We start from the raw sequence: 20,166 nt of genomic DNA on the forward strand, positions 1-20,166 counted from the left end.
AATGTAGTCTTTCACGGAAACACCAATATGTACTTGACTACTTATATCATTTCATACAAAGTATGCTAGAGGAGAAGTTTACACAAATGATAACTTTGCTAGGTATATATCACAAATAACACAAAGATTGTGTGGCTCAAGAGGTGTTTCTTCATGCTAGATCTTTATTAGATCACATTGACTTATTCCATAGAGGTACTTAATTAGGCCCATTCCACTATCTTTCGTAGTGTAGGTGACAATCATCAACAGTTCAGTTCAATTCAATAGTGTCAAAATTGAATCGTTAATTTTTTTTGAAACTTGAACCAAATCAAACCACGAAACCATTTAAACCAAACTGTTAGAACAAATCCAAACCGTTAAACCATTAAAAATATGGTTTCGTGGTTCGGTTTCGGTTTTCAAGTTAGGTCAAAATTCAAATTTAAAAATTTAAAAATTTTCATTATTTCAAATATTCAAATTTCAAAAATTTAAAGACTTTTCCTAAAATGCAAGAATTAGGCTTAAAAATGAAAAGGTTGTTTAGGGTTAATAATCAACTGGCAACCCTAAAACATTAAACCGTTTAAATTGAACTGTCCTCCCCAAACCGAACCGAACCATTTAAACCGTTAATCCGCAGTTTCATGGTCTGGTTCAGTTCAAACCAAACCGTTGCCGATTGTTAAGTGTAGGCAAGATAGGCAAGGCCATCGATCTCCATGGAGCATCAATGACGTCATTAAAGTAACTCTCCCAACTTTCTCAAGATGATTAATAAACTAAATACTAACTTTCTCGTGACAAAACTAAAGAAATAGCCTTTAGTTAATTAAAGCGGACAAAATGTTAGGAAGTATATACGAGAAAGCTTTAAATTAGTTATATTAGAGATGACACAAAATTAAGCCTAAAAGAGGGCTCCAACTTAAAAGTGTAGAAAGTGAAGCAACATCGAAGAAAGTCACAAAAGTGACTCTTATAGTGTTTTATAAATGCCCCATGGCCTATTCACACTTGGTCGGCGCAAAAGTTCTCTTACTTTAAGTTAACTTTTATTGCCTACATTTTTACATAAATCTTTTTATCCTATGCGCCCATATGGGCCAATGGGGAGACATAAAATGTGTAGCATTGGGCTACTAATTACAACATATGAGCATTGGACAAAGAAATTCAAGTATTCGTTATGGCTTTTGTGCTACCACCATAGGTAGGTGGGTTTCTGAGAGACTCCCAACTCCTCATTATCATGGAGTTAATAATATTAACCAAGTCACTTCGTTAGGAATATGTTAAGCCTACTTTAAATTAAATGCTCAATTACGATCAAAGTTAAACTCATTAGATAATGATGTTATTGTACACCATGATTTTCTCTAGGAAAAGACATTGGAGCATTCATAACTAAGATACGAGTTTGGGCATAAGCTTGAAAAGAATGTTCAATATTACGAATTCTAGTTAAGGTAGAGTTCAACCATGTAAGAGGTTTGTATGGGGCTTGATTTAAATGGATTATACGGCCTAATTCTATTATAAGTGAATCTAGGACGGATCTCGTATGATTTAGTATTAAGATGCTCTAGTATGTGGGTCATAGTAGAGATGAAGACAAGGTCGGAAGATGGGCATATAATGTAATGTGCTAGGTTTGGTTGGTGTAGTAGGAATGTGAATGGGGTCCCCCCAAAAAAGCAAAGATAACCAATCATAAGGGCTAGTGCAGGCCCTCTAAGAAAGAGAGGATATGGAACAAGGAAGATTCAGGAAAGCTAAGAGATAAGCTATCAGAAGTAAGGGCTCTTGTGACCTCATAAAAAAAGAGCAAGCAAGAAAACAAACAAAAGAAAAGTTTGGAAAAAGAAAAAAGAAAAAAAGAGAGAGAGAGAGTAACCCAATGGAAAACAAAACCATTATTTGTGTGGATGCTAATGCTTGGAGAAGAGGAGAGAGAGAGGTGTGGAATCACTATATATACATATATAAGAAAGAGGGGGGAAGGAATAGGAGAGAGAGCAAGAAAGAAGGAGATCTATCAAGCTAAGCACTAGCACTAGCATTAGCAGTTGTTGTTGTTGTGTTACTACCAGTAGTAGCAAGACCTCTCAAATGGCATCCATGATCTCTGCTAACTCGCTGGCGCTTGCTTCGGCACCCGCTGTCTCCTCCGAGGTGAAGAGCTTCACCGGCTTGAAGGCCAACACCTCCGGGGTGCTCGGGGGCGCCAAGACCGCCCAACCACTCACCACTGTCTCCAATGGCAGCAGAGTGAGCTGCATGCTGGTAATGCCTAAATCCAACTCCATTTCCTTGTCTATTATGTATGTATGTCACATTAGTAGTAGTAGTATGCAAATATAAATGCTACATGTGTGTGGCCTCCCAAGTATGTGTGGTGTGGATACATACATGAATTGGGGTGAAAGAAATGGAATGGGTGACACAACAATGCTTGCTTGTATGTACATATTAGGGTGGTATGTATGTATAAGTATGCTTCACATGTGTGAATGTGTGTGTATTGTCCATCTAGGTGTGGCCCCCATACAACAACCCCAGGTTCGAGACCCTGTCCTACTTGCCATCCCTAACCAAGGAGCAAATCGCAAAGCAAGTGGACTACATCATCAACAAGGGGTGGATCCCTTGCCTCGAGTTCGACAAGATCGGGTCGGTGTACATTGAGAACTTCCACGGATCAGGCTACTACGATGGGCGCTACTGGACAATGTGGAAGCTCCCCATGTTCGGGTGCACCGACCCTGCAGCCGTCCTCCGTGAGGTTGAGGAATGCAAGAAGGCCTACCCTAACTGCTACATCCGCGTGCTCGGCTTCGACAGTGTCCGCCAAGTCCAAGTCACTGGATTCGTCGTCCAGAAGCCCACAGAGTAAATTCCCGGACCCACGGACACCATTCCCACCCAATCCATCAAGTCTTCGTCTTAATTCACCTTTCCCATGTTGAGCCAAAAAAGCAAGAACAACAATGGCATTGTAATTTCTTTTTGTTGGTATTTGTTGTTTCCTTTCTTCTTCCTTCTACATGATCACATTTGTGTGGTCTTGAAATAAGGTAGATGTTTGTTGTAATGCAAGCATCACCTACATTGAATCTTGTAATTTCCTAATTGCCACGTGCATTATTTGAGAACAATATTCAATGCGTTTCATGATCAAGAATAGTTATCTCGTGTATGGATGATGATGATGATGATGTGTAGTTGTAGTTCCATTGATGTCTGGACATAAGAGTCTGGACACCAACTAACTTTGAGGTGTTTAGTTCAAACACACATTCCTTTGGCCTTCTCTTGAACTTTCCTATGAAGCTCATGAGACACGTGCACTTATGTATGGCATCTGAATAATCCCAAATGTGGATAACAAGGCTTTTTACAATATAATATGTCTATGCAATGACAAAATGGATACCATCAAAAGCTAGCCCCAAAAAGTATCACTTGGTTCCACACGAGCCAACCTACACATGATCCTCTCTTCAATTGTGTGATCCATCCTCTTTGTTGATCCAATTCATGGGGTCATGATCCTCTCTTCAATTGTGTGATCCATCCTCTTTGTTAATCCAATTCATGGGGTGGGGCATAAGGATCCATGAGCTCTTGTTTGTTATAAAAATGAATTTCCCACTTTTAACCATCATCTAGGAGTTATACTACTTTGCATTCATCCTCAACCATGGTTGACCATTTCCAAAGGGTAGAATTGAATACATCATCCTTACACACTAACAATAATACCAACTACCAAGATCATGAATGAAGGTAAGTGTGACATGTGCCCAAAGATTGAACATGTCAAATGAGAGGATGCGTTGAAGATCAAACAAGAATATGTGTGGATGAGGGAATGGATGGAAGGTAATATAGGGGGATGGAGGGATGAGTTATGGATGGATCCAAACAAGCGAATTCAAATGTGGGGATACAAGGATTCGAATAAGAGGAACAAGAGGAGTAGGATTGTAGGAATCAAGTCAGTGGAATGAAAGGAGGTGAGGGACCTATGTTAGAGGGCCCAAGGAGAGAGAAGAGAACTGGGCAAAACAATGTAAGATTCGAAGACCAGGGTTAATCTACTTGAAATTGATGAGTACTCCCATTTCATATGATATAATTTGGATAACCTCTAGTTTAAATCCTTAGTCATCCCTTCTAATGCATTAGTTTATTAATGATGAGGACTTTCTAGTAAATTAAGGGCTAAAGTGTTGACCTTTTTGAAACAATAAAAAAGTTACAAGAAGTGTACGTATAGATTTTATGTTATTATTTTCATGGAAAGATAATGAAACCTATGAAGCGCACATCAAACAAGAAAGTGAGCTTCCAACATTCTCTACACTTTAAATTTGAGGTTCTAACTACAAAGTCATTGCAAATCTTTTAAATGACATGTCTGATTTGTGAACATTCCATGGTGCCTGACGGTTTGCTTTTCATAGGGAAACCATAAAGAATTAGGGTGTTATTACCAAGTAGGGAATAAATAAATAAAACAACCTTCATATGTGAGGAGTAACTCAAATGTACCCCTCATTGTTCTAGTAATACCAACATACATATATCCTTGGTCAAAGTTCCACTTCTACTGTTTACTTATTATGCAGGATAAATCTGTGGATCCCCTAGGTGTACACCCCTCCCTCTTTAATGTACCATGACCATCAAAAACAAATTTATTTTTCAATAGCTTCAAGAGATAACTTCACAACATTAACATTCTAAACTACGATTTCTGGAAATGGTTTGATTCCCATTTTATGTCATTAACTCAGAAAATTAGCCTATAATATTTGTTTTTCTAGGCCCAAGCTCAAATTGTTAACTTCTAAGGTTAGAATGTGGGTTTTAAGTTGTGTTTCTTGTAGACTTACGTTGGAATTCTAATCTTGAATGATTGAAATTAATACTCATGCTATGCATTACCTTCCACATTAGCTCAAAATTTAAAATAGAATGCAAGTTACAAAAAACTATTTAAGAGCAAAATAGAATGCACGAATTGGGTGGCTGATATTATGAAATGGTTTAAAAAATGAGAAGCGAAAACCTACTAGAGTTCTTAGGTGATGCTATAAAGTGTCTAATAATCGAGGATAGATTACTAAAGACACTAAGGATGACGTAGCAAGAAGCTAAAATGTCAAAGTCGAAATATTACATTGCAAATGTTAACCCTCAATGTTCACCTGAATACAAGGTAAGAGTGCTAGAACATATATAGCCACATCTTATTGTACCCATGAGACTTCTTCAAACTCATTCACACAAGATAGGTGTTGAGATAGTATCATGCCATCATCATTGGAATATGAAGTATGAAGATATACAATATTCGCATTGAAACCCTAGTGGAGGACGAATATCACTTACTTCTTGCATGCTCAACATATAATGTAATTTATGAGAAGTATGATGACTTGTTAGAAGAGCATGAATATTTTAAGTGTTATACTCAAATCCCCACCAAGAAGGCTGAACGCATATGTATGTACATTATTTTCACATTGAGATTGTGTGGTCACCTGCAACATAATATGTTTATTGAGTCCCATAGGTCGAATTAGCTTCCCTCGGAGACAACTATACACGAATAAAAGAGCAACATGTGCAACATGAGAGAAGAAAATTGCATGAAATATCTCTTCAAACATATATTTTAGAGTTCTCATTTGCATGTCTTGTTTTATTATTTTGCGTATTGTGGCTGAAGAATTTTAAAGAAAGGCAAAAGTGCGGGATCATTTTAGGTTAATTTGAAGAAATGATTGGTTTACATACACATAAGTAGTTGTATAGAATGTGTAATGTTAAGAAATGTGGACACATAAATAGGGTTTCTTGATATATTCAGAAAAAAGAAAGGAGCGGAGCGATTTTTGGTTCTCATTGAAGTATTTTTTGTGGGGGCAAAGGCCTATCGATTCGACATGGAATAAAGATTTAGTGATAGAGCGGCATAGAAAGACCAAGCTTAGGACTAAGGTTTAGTGATGCTTATTGTTACTTATTAGGCGAGGAGGTTTTTTTCAAGTTCCCATCTTCCATGGCATGCACCTCATGTTTTTTATTGGCCCCTGTCCCTTTTTTTAAGAAGAGGGGTTGTGTAAGAACCTAATGATAATATATCCCTAGAGCGTCCTTAAATCTATGGGATGTATAACATTATTGAATATAGTAACAAAAAATTATTGAAATGTCAAATAGCTCAGTGTATAATTATAAACTATGTCGCTATCATTTACAACATGAACAGAAAGAAGGCGACCAATGGATTCAATGGTATTGTGGATAATATAGATTAAAATCTAGTGCATGTCTAAGGAAAAGTTGTTTCGAAAATGGAACGTGTTAGATGCTTTGGATGTCTTTAATGTGTAACAATACCGTTTGAGTCAAATAATGACGCGCACGCGTGTGGATTTTTATTTACTGATGCTTGTTTCATTAGGCCAATGTTGACGTTTCATTTATAGCAAAAGCTCCTTGTCGATGCAGTTAATATCTCTAGGTCCGTGACCTATACATTCTATACTTACTATTTACATAGCTTCGTCTAGAATAAATATGTTAAACTCAAATGTATATGACTGATTTGAGACCTTATTAGATGATTGAAAGTGGAAACAAAATTGGGAATTGGTAAGTTCCCATTAAGTATTTGGGATAATGATTAATGATTACGATAATGTTTGGGAACTAGCTCACCGTCTTAAAAGGCTTCTCAAGTATTATAAAACCACGTTGACACTCAATTTTATCTCATAAAGGACCAATTAAGAATTAAGTAATGAAACATTTATCTATTTTGAGCAAGGCAAGTTAAGGCATGCTCATATATTTTATTTAAAGATATTTGGAGCTGCATTTTCCACGAAGGCATTAAAATTTCCATTAAATGTCAAAAGAAGAGATCAAGTACAACCTATGCCCATTGCCAACATGTATTGATGACAATTGAACTTTACTTATACCAAAGTTCATTCTTGCTATAGAAAGCAAAAGGACCATCGTTTTTTAAGAAGAATGAGGATGATGTTTGCATTGGTGATGGATAGGCTGGAATGTGTCCCCCTCGAAGTTTACTCTGTGGGCTTCTGGACGACGAATCCAGTGACTTGGACTTGGCGGACGCTGTCAAAGCCGAGCACACGGATGTAGCAATTAGGGTATGCCTTCTTGCATTCCTCGACCTCACGGAGGACGGCTGCGGGGTCGGTGCACCCAAACATGGGCAACTTCCACATTGTCCAGTAGCGGCCATCATAGTAGCCAGATCCATGGAAGTTGTCGATGTACACTGATCCAATCTTGTCAAACTCAAGGCAAGGGATCCAACCCTTATTGATGATGTAGTCCACTTGCTTCGCGATCTGCTCCTTGGTTAGTGGTGGCAAGTAGGACAATGTCTCGAAGCGGGGGTTGTTGTATGGGGGCCACACCTAGTAGTGTGAACACATACACACATATCACCCCCAATGTGAGCAATCATTCCATTTGTTCTAGTTTCACTCAAAATCCATTACACCTACATTTGCATTGCACAAATACATGCTAGTGACAATGAATTATTTTATTTGCTTACCAACATGCAACTCACTCTACTGCCATTAGAGACAGTGGTGAGTGCCTTATTGGATGATGCACCAAGCAAACCGATGTTGGCTTTCAATCCGGTGAAGCTTTTCAAGTCAGTGGTGGCTGGTGCAATGCTTGGTGCTGCAGCAACCACTAAGGAATTCGCGGAGATTGTGGACGCCATGTGTGCGCGAGGTTGCTAAAGTTGTATAGATGTAGATTGCTATCACCACTAGATTGCTTGATCTCTTTGCTTCAATTTGTTATTTATATACACATATAGGGATGACCCCCACCTTCCCCTTTTCCATGTAATGATAAGGCAAGAGTTATTAGCCTTAGCTATCCACACTATACATATCCCTTCCCCCACCACACAAATGTTTTCTTGATTGGCTGAACACCCCTCCCCCCCATTTTTTTTACTAGAGGAGAATTGGAAAAGAAAAAGGAAAAAGGAAAAACCAAAAAGTTAAGTGATAGTAATTTAGAATGAATAGGACGTATTCGACGACCATTCGCTTCTCAACGATTCCTAAACAAACTTTGTATGCTATGATGAACTTTGTGCATACCTCATATTTCATCTTACAAAAACTATCATTCATTCATATCAAGCATACAAGATGTTTCAAGTAATCCATCATCCATGCCAAACTCCCTCGTTTATTAGCAAAGTCACATTCATATTCACAACCTCTTATAAACATATATGTGTGTCAATTGTAGATGAGATCAACATAAAAACAATGATCAATTTAACAAGGACATAACAAACTTTATTAAAGCATTTACCAAATCTTAAAACTCATTTTCTTTTGCAACAAGAACATAATATACCGAAAACTAACACAAATGCGTCATTGAATAACATTAATTAAAGGTTATAGCATTGAAACACAATCCATATCAACTATTTCACAAACAAATGGGAAAGGTTGTAAAATAAACCATGAGATACCACATTGGTTGTGTGTGTGTGTTTGGGGGCATTGGAATCACAAGAGACAACCACAAGATATATCACAATGTGCAAATCATCATCGGTCCCATTCACTCATTCATTAATATGTACGATGATAATTTCTATTATTGTTTAATCAACTATGCAAAAATGTATTTCTTTGTGACTAATGCTCAAATGGGTAAGCAAATACCAAATATGTGTGGCGCATGCATAGTTAGTAATGTATGTAATACACATATGATGTTGACTGAGTATATCCAATGGTATGAATACTCACATTGAATAATGTGTATGTGTGGTATTCATACTACCATTACCAATGTATAGGTATCGCCACCATATAAAAATAACAGTTTTGAGACATTGTATGCCTCAAACTTGATCAAGGAGTAGATCATGATCTCATGACTTGAGTTCCACTGCAAGGGGACATGCTTGGTTTTGATAGAACCAAGTGTCTCCAAGTCCTTAGCTACAACAAAAGAAATCATGGAGAATTCAACAAAGTTCAAAATCATTGTTATTCTTGTTGTTGATTCCTCTTTCTAATTTGCATAACAACAACGAGAACGGTTATAGAATTAACATTTCTTCTATTAGCGAATCCTGTTTTCCGTTTGTTTCTACATTATCACACCTGTTTGTAGCATTGTTATTCTTGTTGTTGATTCCCATTTCTAATTTGCATAACAAAGACAACAATTGTAGTGTTTAACATTTCTTTTATTAGGGACTTTTGTTTTCCGTCATGTCTCTACATGATCATATTTGTCTGAGGCAAATAGTTGCAACTTGCTATAATGCAAGCCTCACATACATTGAATGTGTTTGTGTGTACTAATGCAAGAATTGTCCTCCACAAGGTGAAGGGCAAGAAGGTATGTTGCGATTTTTACATCCATGTGCTAATGGGCCATGTCCAAATTCTTGGCTTCAACATCGAAAAGCATGGAGAATCCAACTAACCTAACACATTCATTATTCTTGTTGAATAACTATAAAGACACCAATCACATTAACGTTTTTTTTGTTGGTATTTTTTGTTTTCCTTCTTCTTTCCATATGATCAATTATTTTTGGTTTGGTACAAGGAAAATTTTGGCTATAGTGCAAGCATCACCTAGGTTGAATATAGTAATTTCCTATTGTCATGTGTAATATTTGAGGACAATATTCAATGTGTGTCATCATCGAGAATGGATCTCATGTGTGAACGTATAGTTGTAGTGCGATCAAGATATTAATGTAGAGCATGGGTACCAACTTTTCAACGTTTAGTTCAAAATGCATTGTGCCATGGTTCAAAACCTATGTGGTGCACATTTGTCCAAGTTTTATCTCATGTACCTTCCAACCCTTGTGCACATTTTCAATTGCCAATTATATTGTGCCATGTAAACTACAAAGTATGATAGGACCACATAATCTAAAGTAGGCATAATCATATAACGTCTTCACTACACCCAAAAGATTTGAAGTGACATTACCATAGGGACAACTTTTATAATTTTCGTGGTGAATTATTTGTATTGTGTGTGTTTGTGTGTGTTTTCTCATAACAATCCTTTATTGTGAGGCTATTAGGTGTCTAGCTTATATCTCTTTATTGTGATGCTATTAGGGTTAATCTCTTAAGCAATTTTTCTTTGAAGGCTCTCCAAACTATTAAATGGCTAATGTAATAGCTGAACTGAAATCATGGTATCCTTTGCATATCATCTTCTTGTGATGCAATGAACAACAAGTTTAAATGTTTAGTGCCAAGTTCAATGAAATCTTCGTGTCAAGCATCGAATGACTAGACGAAATATGCAAGGATTGATTGCAAAAAGAGCATCATAGACATTTCAAATGTTGTAAGGTCCCCAATGAAGTTCAACACCACTCAACAAGAATTATGGGAGGGGTTATTGATATGAACCATGTTGCCAGTGATGGCCAAATGTGCCATAGACATTATACCCTACCTTATATAAAACATCATGGATAATTTGCAACGATTTGGGTAGAAAGCCACATTTGGTAGCGCAAGATGAGCAACACACACCCATTTAAGGCTTTAACAATCATTATTCATGAAGGCATTGAGTTTTACATTTGAAGAGAAGCCTAGATGCCAACATGTATATGGATGGCATTAGCAGTTTTACTCATACAAAAGCAACAATGTGGTCCTATTGCGGAAACAAAAAACCGAAAAAACAAACCAACAAAGAAATGAAAACCATTTGTTGTTTCAGGAGGAGGATGAGGATTGGGTGGGAATGGTGTCCGGGGAGTCCGGGAATTTACTCTGTGGGCTTCTGGACGACGAATCCAGTGACTTGGACTTGGCGGACACTGTCGAAGCCGAGCACGCGGATGTAGCAGTTAGGGTAGGCCTTCTTGCATTCATCAACCTCACGGAGGACGGCTGCGGGGTCAGTGCACCCGAACATGGGGAGCTTCCACATTGTCCAGTAGCGCCCATCGTAGTAGCCTGATCCGTGGAAGTTCTCAATGTACACCGACCCGATCTTGTCGAACTCGAGGCAAGGGATCCACCCCTTGTTGATGATGTAGTCCACTTGCTTTGCGATTTGCTCCTTGGTTAGGGGTGGCAAGTAGGACAGGGTCTCGAACCGGGGGTTGTTGTATGGGGGCCACACCTAGATGGACAATACACACACATTCACACATGTGAAACATACTTATACATACATACATACATACATACATACATACATACATACATACATACCACCCTAATATGTACATACAAGCAAGCATTGTTGTGTCACCCATTCCATTTCTTTCACCCCAATTCATGTATGTATCCACACCACACATACTTGGGAGGCCACACACATGTAGCATTTATATTTGCATACTACTACTACTACTACTACTACTACTACTACTACTACTACTAATGTGACATACATAATAGACAAGGAAATGGAGTTGGATTTAGGCCTTACCAGCATGCAGCTCACTCTGCTGCCATTGGAGACAGTGGTGAGTGGTTGGGCGGTCTTGACGCCCCCGAGCACTCCGGAGGTGTTGGCCTTCAAGCCGGTGAAGCTCTTCACCTCGGTGACTGCGGGTGCCGAAGCAAGCGCCAGCGAGTTAGCAGAGATCATGGATGCCATTTGTGAGGTCTTGCTACTACTACTAGTAACACAACAACAACAACTGCTAATGCTAGTGCTTAGCTTGATAGATCTCCTTCTTTCTTGCTCTCTCTCCTATTCCTTCCCCCCTCTTTCTTATATATGTATATATAGTGATTCAACACCTCTCTCTTTTCACCATATAAAAATGATAAGGCAAGAGTTATCAGCCTTACCCATATCCTGCTTCCAACACCACACAAAATGTTTTCTAATCCACAACCCCCAACAATGACACCTCCAACACACAAAAAAGAAAAAGGGAAAAGGAAAAAAAAAAAGAAAAAAATTAAAGGATAAAAAGGAAGGAAGCAAACAGATAGCAAACAACACCAACATTTCTTTGCCCTTTTCACACAACTTTTTATTTTTAAGCTGTATGTTCCTTGGATCGCTCGCCCGCTCCCTTGCTTGTTCCTCTAAGAACAAACTTTTCTTTATCTTTAACTAATTGAACTCGCTTCGAGTGTCCACCAACTGACTCCCCTAGCTCCCTTCCCCCCAAACAACCAACATGTTTTTCGACACTTTTCGAGGACACTTTTCCTTCATTAGCATGACCAAATTCGTCAAGCATTATTTGGTCGGGAGCCATTTTTAATTTAGAGCATCTACATATCAATTCTATTCACACCACCCCCCCGGACAATAAACCAAACATTCTAGTCATTACTTGATTACCATCAATCAGTAATTTGTCGATTGAAACAAATGATATTACCTTACTCGAGTGTGTGCCTTGTCCTTCGTTGATTGAAAACCTCCTACCTTTATTGAGAAAACGAGCTATTTAGGCTACCTATGTTATCTGGTTTCTCCCAAATTATACAACATTACCTCCATGGGTTGTAAACCGCTACATTCAAACACTTGGTTTGCCACAATGCTTCAAATAATGAAGAGTATCTTCAAAATGTCCATCTTCTATACAAGAAAAACATAAATTGGGAATTTGGGAATAACAAATGAGCGTGAAAGAATCATGTGTATGTTTGAAATGTTTCCCAAGTTCGATAAATAAACAACCACCATAAAATTGTTACTCTTGGAAATGAGTTGTATCGATACAAAATTCCATTAAAATAGAACTACACTCTCATGTTGCACGCAGATTCCTTTTTCTTCTTCTCGTTAGAGACTTGGAATATGCTTCTAGAGTCTATATTGAAGCATGCCTACATTAGCATCTAACATGTTATTCAATCCATTAGCCAGGACAACCATGTAATCATCACTCCACACAATCGAAACACATGCAAATGGACATAAACACCGACATGATTGTTTACCCATATACGGAAGGCTAGCCAATGATTTGGCACTCATTATCACTAAAAACCCCCATGAAAATCTATTTCCTTTGGGTTCATCTAACTTGACACTATTGTCGAGATGATTTTATTTTCGTGACCACTTTACACAAGGAACACTTAACAAAATGTATGTTGGCAATAAAATATGTCTTACATGATAAAGCGATTCATAATTTTGATTTGCTTTGGTCTTGTAAAAGAAATTGTTGTTCTAATAGATTGACAACGAAATTCTCAAGAGATAATTAAAAAATTAAGTATCTAAATTTATATCCACTTTTGACAAAATAGGTTAACACAATCATATATTAAATTTAGCTTCTAGCAGAACAATTTTATGTGCGAGCACTTCATTCAATTTCCCGTAAAACGTGTCATTACATACCCAAAGGTGATTTAGGTCTTTTTCACGACTTTTTCTATTCTGGATTCTCTTTTATGTACTTAAATGTCCATTAACAAAGAAGGATAGTATCCATTCATTCATTTCCCCAGGTGTGGGTTCCCATAAGTTTTTGCTCATGTTCAGATTCCCCACAATCAACGTAAGCCTTCTCATTGTTAGCGTATGATGATTCTTCTTAATGCAAGTAGTTCCTCATAGAAGTAGATGGATTCTTGTTGCAAAACACTTCAATTGAAATTCGATATATTTTTGCAAAATCCTAAGAGAAAGTGCCATCTTATTATTGGGATAACCCCTTTCAATAAGAATTATCGTATACACTTTTTCAGTGCACCATTTTCTTTGGTTCCAACATTCTTGTGGGCCTTCTCTAGAGCTCATTACGCGTTTTTCCGCATTCCACATAATACATTCTTTTGCAAGTATTTTCACATGGTCTAAGTTTTTCAATATTTTTGAGGTATGCAACCTCTTGTTTCTATGTTTCGGCATTCTTGAAATCGTGATGTCAAAACAAATTTGGTGTTCCCAAAGATCCAGATGTGCACATGTGCGAATCTTCATCCATATTTCTTGATATGCATGCACACAAAGACATGTGCACAACACCAATTATAGATAAGTGTATGACAAATGACTTGCGATAATATGAAGTGACGTAAACCCACTTTGATATGTCGAGTACACGTATCTATACAAAACAATACCAATTACATCCACCTATGCAATCCACGATGCTCTACCTATATGCATCAACTGCATCATATATGATAAGAAACATTAATACATGTTAGCGATTTACTATGGTGGATGTGTTTTACTAGACACGACTTTGCACTCGACTATGAAAAATGCCACTACACTGGCGGCAACATCTTGAAGCTTGCACTTGAAACCTACATCATTGAAGTGTCTTCTTTTTGTCAAAAGGCTGATTATGGGTAGGAAAGAGGTGTGAGGAGACGATTATTGGTCGGATTAGAGATTATTGGGTTGGATAAGGTCTTACATCAAAGAGATGAGAAAATAGCGAGGTCACATGTGGAGCTAGGAATCGGCAACGGCTCAGTTCAAGCCTCACCTGAATAGCTAAACTAAATTTAAACGGTTTGGCGGTTCGGTTGTGGTTCAGTTTAGGCTTGAGCTTCCTTAACCGGCATGGGACGGCTCAAGCTGAACCGAACTGATTTGGGCCAAACAGGCTTAATCGGCTTGGCTAGACCGGTTTAGGAAGCGGTTCGGTTCGGGTTTGGAAGCTTCCAAACCGGTTTAGGCTTAACTGGTTTGGTTTGGACAAGGGAAAACCGGTTAAGCCGAAACCGAACGGTTGCCGATTCCGATGTGGAGTTGCTAGCATCTGTGCAGGAAATAAGGAAAACTTCTCTCCTGATTTTTTGTTTTTGTTTTTTGCAGGTTTTATGTACATATTTTTGATCTGAAGCATCGCCATGGATTACACTCTAATAATCTACTCTACTACTCCCCCGAAAGGGTTTCTTTGTTTTTGTTTCTTCGAATCCGAACGAAGAGTCATGACCCAAATTCCTTTACTCTCTCCACATTCCTGCAAGCAGCTTTCTTCCTTGCAGAGATTCATTCATTCCCCTACAGACACAGACAGACAGACAGACAGACAGACAGAACGACATAGCTAGGCCTTCACATTCCAGGAATTCTTTTCCCCTCCTGAATTCCAATGGCCCCCAATCTCTTGTTAGGCTGTTTGAAGCCTCTCTGCTTGGGCGTCTCCTCTTCGGCCTCCTCGAAGCGCCAAACCCCCGATTCATCATCATCTGCTGTCCAGGGCTTGATCTTATCCAAGCGATCCGCCATAGCCGTCATCACTGGCCTCTACTCCCCGAATCCCCCGCAGGATGCCCCCCGACATGATAATGATCTCGCGCCCGAGGCGGATGATCCTTCCATTCAGTCCAATGCCTCATTCATCGATCCCAGCATTGCCCCCATCGTCTCGTCTCCGAGCTGTTACTACGAGGGTATCGGGGTGCTCATCTACCCCTCCCTTGTGCTTACCACTCACTCCACCATTCCATCTCCGGCCGCCGCCGAGAATGCAGACTTCACCCTACGGCCCCCGCAGCCTGATGATGATGATAACAACAACAACAACAACAACAACAACAGCTGCAATAATAAGAATAATAATGTCTGTGGCAGCGATGGAGATCAACAGACTGAGGCTGCTGCGCCTACAGCCACATCGGATCAAGACATCAAACTACTCCAAAGGAAGTTCCTCCCACATGTGTAAGTAGTTTCTCCCTCCTAATGTATGTCTTCTGTGTCTATGTAATGTATGGATGCATGCATGCATGTCTATGTGTATGTGTATGTGTATGTCTGTGTATGGATGTACCAGAATGCATGCATGTTCATGTGTATATGCCTGTGTATGGATGTACCAGAATGCATGCATGTCTATGTGTATGTGTTTATGTCTGTGTATGGATGTACCAGAATGTATGCATGTCTATGTGTATGTCTGTGTATGGATGTATCAGAATGCATGCATGTCTATGTGTATGTCTGTATGCATGCATGCATGCATTTATCTGTGTATGTATGTATGTATGTATGTATGTATGTATGTATGCATGCATGCATGCATGTCTATGTGTATGTCTGTATGTATGCATGCATGCATGTATCTGTGTATGTATGTATGTATGTATGTATGCATGCATGCATGCATGCATGTCTATGTGTGTGTGTATGTATATATGAATGTATGTATGTATGGTTGCACGCATGTCTATGTGTGTGTGTATGTATGTATGGTTGCATGCATGTCTATGTGTGTGTGTATGTATGTATGTATGGATGCATGCATGCATGTCTATGTGCGTCTATGTATGTATGCATGTATGTATGTGTGTAGTTTGACATCGAGGATTGTATCGAGTTCTTTCATATGTACATGTAGCGTTTGATTCGAAAGATTTAATTCATATGTGCATGTTTGTATAGTATTGCATTGATTCATTCATATGTATGCATATTGTTCTATATTGAGGATTGTCGTGATTTAAATGCCGACATCACACCGGGGAAAAGTGTTTTTGTTCGAGAGAAAGAGAGTAGGATAGTAGATTCTAATCCTTCTTTGGGTCTTCAGTCTTCTTCTCACTTCACATTCTTGTAGGTTCTTCGCGACGTGTTCGAAGCTCAACATAACAGTGATAGGTTGTGAGTATGTGAACCCAGACCTACACGCACTTGGTCTCAAACCTAAAGTTGGAGAAGGTCTAGTGGCAGGTAGTAAAGCATATATTCTCGGGCACGACAAAAATAGTGGTGGACCCACCAACAAACTCTCTATAGGCTCTGCTTCGGTCAGATCCACTTCAAACACATGTATTGATCTTATACCATTTCAAACCCATGAGTGTTGGCTCCCTGGCTCGGCTGGATTTGACGAAAATGGGAACTTCTCGTTTCTTGTCACCGAAACACGACTTAGTAGTAAGGACCTAAAAATAGGAGCTTTAGCTATACACGCTATCAAAGAGTGGCTCGAACCCCATTGGCACACCATGAAACCACAAGTTAACAACTCTACCTCCTCCACTAGAAGAGCCACCTATTCTGGGCCTCAATGTAGACCCATTGTTATTAGTGACATCATCGCCGATGTTGGGGGTACAAGGGGTAGTAGTAACGGGAAGAAAGATGGTCCTTTTCGTCACTCTTGTTCGGAGGTTACACGTCGTGATACTCATGATACTAAGCATTCCAATAGGACCCCTCCAAGCAAAAGCAATTTAAAATTAGACACTATCATTGATGAGGATAAGCATGTGTCGGCAAAGCAAGTTAATGACTCGAGTGTACCGAAGAAACAATACATGGATGTTGATCTAGTCAAGAGTGAGACTTTTACAAAAGTAAAGTCGATTAGGGATGAGATGCACACTAAGGAAATCAACGAGAAAATGAATATGTTAAATATTGGAGAGGATGGTCATAGACGTACCCCATTGGAGGGTTCTAGAGGTAGTGTGAAACTTAGAGAGCAAGACTCAAGGAGCAAGAAGAGGAAATCCACGGTTAATGAAAGAAATCCACCTAGCGTGGATGTAACCCGGAAACTAAGCCTACATGAAGCATTTAAAAATGAGAGGTGCTCGCTACAAATAAAGCCAAGTGATAAATAAGAGCTAAAACCGATTGATTTTTAGGATGGTTAATGAAATTTAAAACTTTTATAAACAAATACACACTCAAAAACATTTCGAAGGTAGATATTTGCACATTGTAAAATAAGATGACAATGTGTTCGCGTAGACACAAAGTGGCATCTTATTTTACCAATCCTTTGATCGTGTGTGGCAATTGCAATTACACTAATGCTCCCCGTGCCAAGGTTGTATGTATGTATTCAAACTCCCTTGTTATAGTAATCTTCTCTAATGACTTTAGCAATTCGTGGATGTGTGTAGTGGGTAATACTTATCCACGGAATGCTAGATTGTCACTAATGCTAATGATGTTTATACAACATCTTCATGGTTATAATCTTCTCTAATAACTAGTATGAATATATACCTCAAATTAAAATTAATGTATCTAGAAGTTAAATTGGCATAATGCTTGTAAAAAGTTACATTTGATTGAAAATCACATTATATTATAGTAATATCTCACATGTCACAACTCATATTTTCGATGCGCATGAGCTTATTTTTCATACACTATTATTGTATACACATCTTGAAGTTATCAACTTTATTTCAACCTACGATGTGAATGTAGCAACACACACTACTCATCTTACTCATGTTGCCATCATCTCAGCCACACAACTATACTTATGTCCACTACCTCTAGAAAAACATGACCATATTCCTATGAGCCAAGTCATATTTGGCAGTGTCGGTGTATTTCAATAATAAGTTCTTCGTCTACTAATACCACTGTTTTTCTTTCAATGTGTTCATATCCACATGCCATGCCACTCCAACAAAACCAACTAATTGTTTGATCACCCCTATACTCCATGTATAACATTTTTTCGTGATTTGTGGCTAAGTGAGGCAACATATAGTGGGCATGCCAAGCAAAGCTATTGCATTCCAATAGACATCCATGAAAATTTAGGACATGCATACTCCCAAAGTCTACTCATCTTTCAAATTTTCTAACAAGCAAGTTTCCACCTAAACACTCAGAATTTTAAATGTACAGAACCCTTTAGTCCTCCAGTGTATTGCTAGTAATTAATGTATAGTGTTAGAATAAATTGGAGGGGCAATAATGTAATATGCAAAAAACTTTCTATGATGTGACTTAAACAATGTTAGCCATATCTTCGAGCAAAATGAAGGGGTGGAAAACTTTCTATGATGCGGTAAAAACAATGTTGTTAGTGATGATTTTTCGCTCCCTCTTCTCTCTCAGAAGCAATACAATTACAAGGAGGTTGTGGTTGGCATTGTTGGGTCAAGCATGAAAGATTTGATGTTCCTAGAAAGTGACAATTTATTTATGGGGGTTCAGCAATGGAACCTTGTGATACCCATGGACTTGTGCACAATTAAACAAAACAAGCTAACATGGGATTCCTCTCATCATCTTTGTATGAAAAATCTCAGGAAGTTGAAATGATAGGAGTGTATAAACAAAATAAAGAAAGAATAGGCACAACTTGTGAGGAATGTGCTGAGTATGGAACAAAATAGTGATAAAAAAAATGATGGAATATGGGGTTAAATAGACAATGCAGCATACAGAAGTGAAGATGAAAGCAATCATAATGGTACACTGCATGAAGCATCAAATGGAGGAGAAAACATCATTGTAATTCCATTGAAGATCTATTTTGATGCTGGATGTACATGTGATCCACACTGTTAATTATCTCACCCCCAATCGCATTCTCAACTCCTATAATCTCATGCTCATATCCATGGATTGTTAGCCATAAATGTTCTAGTAAACAGGATGATTAGTTCCTTTCAAAATAAAGAAAAACAAATGGTGTTCCTAGCAAATCTTGAAAAAAGAAATACAATGAAATGGCTCTCGAAGCAACTGCTTTTCTCAAATACATAGAAGTAAGCTTTATCAAGCTCTCCTTTGTTAATGGGGAACTGGGCCTTCACTATGGAACATTGATCTCATTCATTTCAATCAGAAGAAAAAGTAGATTTTTTCCATGCATTAAGTACATCATCAACTTATTAATGTAACATTTATATCATGTCAGTTAAAAGATATAGACTTACGTAATATCAGGGCCAATTTGTTTGAAACTTTCCCATCTCAAAACAATAAAAAAATGCCAAAAAGAAATCTCACTTTGTTTTTTGCTATAATTCATTCCAATATCTCACAATGCCATAAGCCCGACTGACTTTGTTCATTTATTTTGAAAGTGCAAGACCCCCCAAAAAGAATGTCAATACAAGTCTCTTTAGGAAAACCAATTAACCAATGTCAAAATGAGCTGCACATTTGCTATATATCCAACTATGGCTTCCATTTCATGTAGTTTCGATAATGAACATGATAGGACTGCATGTTAACCTCCAACCTCTTTGTAAATTTCGGATGCACATGCACCTCTTAATTCTTGAATTTTGGCTAGGTAGAGGCTACAACCCTATAATATCCAACAAGAATGCCAAAGTCTAAAAAGACAGGGTATGGCCTATCCTGTGTTTGTCTTGTACATTTCTTATGATACGACGCTCTACAAAGTGGAAAGGACCATGTTGC

The 20,166-nt window shown here is 38.3% G+C and overlaps 4 protein-coding genes across 4 annotated transcripts; 2 read left to right on the forward strand and 2 right to left on the reverse strand.

The window, feature by feature from the left end:
* The first annotated feature begins 2,003 nt into the window (after window positions 1-2,003).
* On the forward strand, window positions 2,004-3,169 carry LOC147855828 (ribulose bisphosphate carboxylase small subunit, chloroplastic 2-like). The gene is made up of 2 exons (XM_087330354.1): window positions 2,004-2,271; window positions 2,522-3,169. The coding sequence occupies exons 1-2, from the start codon at window positions 2,098-2,100 to the stop codon at window positions 2,879-2,881; spliced, it is 534 nt and encodes a 177-aa protein (XP_087186480.1). The 5' UTR covers window positions 2,004-2,097; the 3' UTR covers window positions 2,882-3,169.
* Window positions 3,170-6,887: 3,718 nt separating this feature from the next.
* Window positions 6,888-7,843, reverse strand: LOC147855829 (ribulose bisphosphate carboxylase small subunit, chloroplastic 2-like). Its single transcript, XM_087329949.1, has 2 exons — window positions 7,598-7,843; window positions 6,888-7,454 (listed from the first exon to the last, which is right to left on the reverse strand). The coding sequence occupies exons 1-2, from the start codon at window positions 7,772-7,774 to the stop codon at window positions 7,095-7,097; spliced, it is 537 nt and encodes a 178-aa protein (XP_087186075.1). The 5' UTR covers window positions 7,775-7,843; the 3' UTR covers window positions 6,888-7,094.
* A 2,764-nt stretch (window positions 7,844-10,607) lies between these two features.
* On the reverse strand, window positions 10,608-11,790 carry LOC147855830 (ribulose bisphosphate carboxylase small subunit, chloroplastic-like). The gene is made up of 2 exons (XM_087329950.1): window positions 11,518-11,790; window positions 10,608-11,205 (listed from the first exon to the last, which is right to left on the reverse strand). Exons 1-2 carry the CDS (start codon window positions 11,686-11,688, stop codon window positions 10,846-10,848), a joined length of 531 nt encoding a protein of 176 aa, XP_087186076.1. The 5' UTR covers window positions 11,689-11,790; the 3' UTR covers window positions 10,608-10,845.
* Window positions 11,791-15,124: 3,334 nt separating this feature from the next.
* LOC147855831 (uncharacterized) lies at window positions 15,125-17,814 on the forward strand. Its single transcript, XM_087330112.1, has 2 exons — window positions 15,125-15,696; window positions 16,592-17,814. The coding sequence occupies exons 1-2, from the start codon at window positions 15,125-15,127 to the stop codon at window positions 17,601-17,603; spliced, it is 1,584 nt and encodes a 527-aa protein (XP_087186238.1). The 3' UTR covers window positions 17,604-17,814.
* The last annotated feature ends 2,352 nt before the right edge of the window (window positions 17,815-20,166 follow it).

The sequence above is a fragment of the Azolla caroliniana genome, unplaced genomic scaffold (genome assembly GCF_043228905.1).
Source record: "Azolla caroliniana isolate FFs.n. ecotype wild unplaced genomic scaffold, voAzoCaro1.0.p SCAF_14, whole genome shotgun sequence".
NCBI lineage: Eukaryota > Viridiplantae > Streptophyta > Polypodiopsida > Salviniales > Salviniaceae > Azolla > Azolla caroliniana.

Bases quoted from the DNA above. Each gene is read 5' to 3' on its own strand.
- LOC147855828 (XM_087330354.1), top strand. From the start codon at position 2,098: ATGGCATCCATGATCTCTGCTAACTCGCTGGCGCTTGCTTCGGCACCC. The intron at 2,272-2,521 runs GTAATGCCTAAA...TTGTCCATCTAG, and splicing joins GCAGAGTGAGCTGCATGCTG to GTGTGGCCCCCATACAACAA.
- LOC147855829 (XM_087329949.1), bottom strand. From the start codon at position 7,774: ATGGCGTCCACAATCTCCGCGAATTCCTTAGTGGTTGCTGCAGCACCA. The intron at 7,455-7,597 runs GTAAGCAAATAA...TCACACTACTAG, and splicing joins GTAGAGTGAGTTGCATGTTG to GTGTGGCCCCCATACAACAA.
- LOC147855830 (XM_087329950.1), bottom strand. From the start codon at position 11,688: ATGGCATCCATGATCTCTGCTAACTCGCTGGCGCTTGCTTCGGCACCC. The intron at 11,206-11,517 runs GTAAGGCCTAAA...TTGTCCATCTAG, and splicing joins GCAGAGTGAGCTGCATGCTG to GTGTGGCCCCCATACAACAA.
- LOC147855831 (XM_087330112.1), top strand. From the start codon at position 15,125: ATGGCCCCCAATCTCTTGTTAGGCTGTTTGAAGCCTCTCTGCTTGGGC. The intron at 15,697-16,591 runs GTAAGTAGTTTC...ACATTCTTGTAG, and splicing joins AGGAAGTTCCTCCCACATGT to GTTCTTCGCGACGTGTTCGA.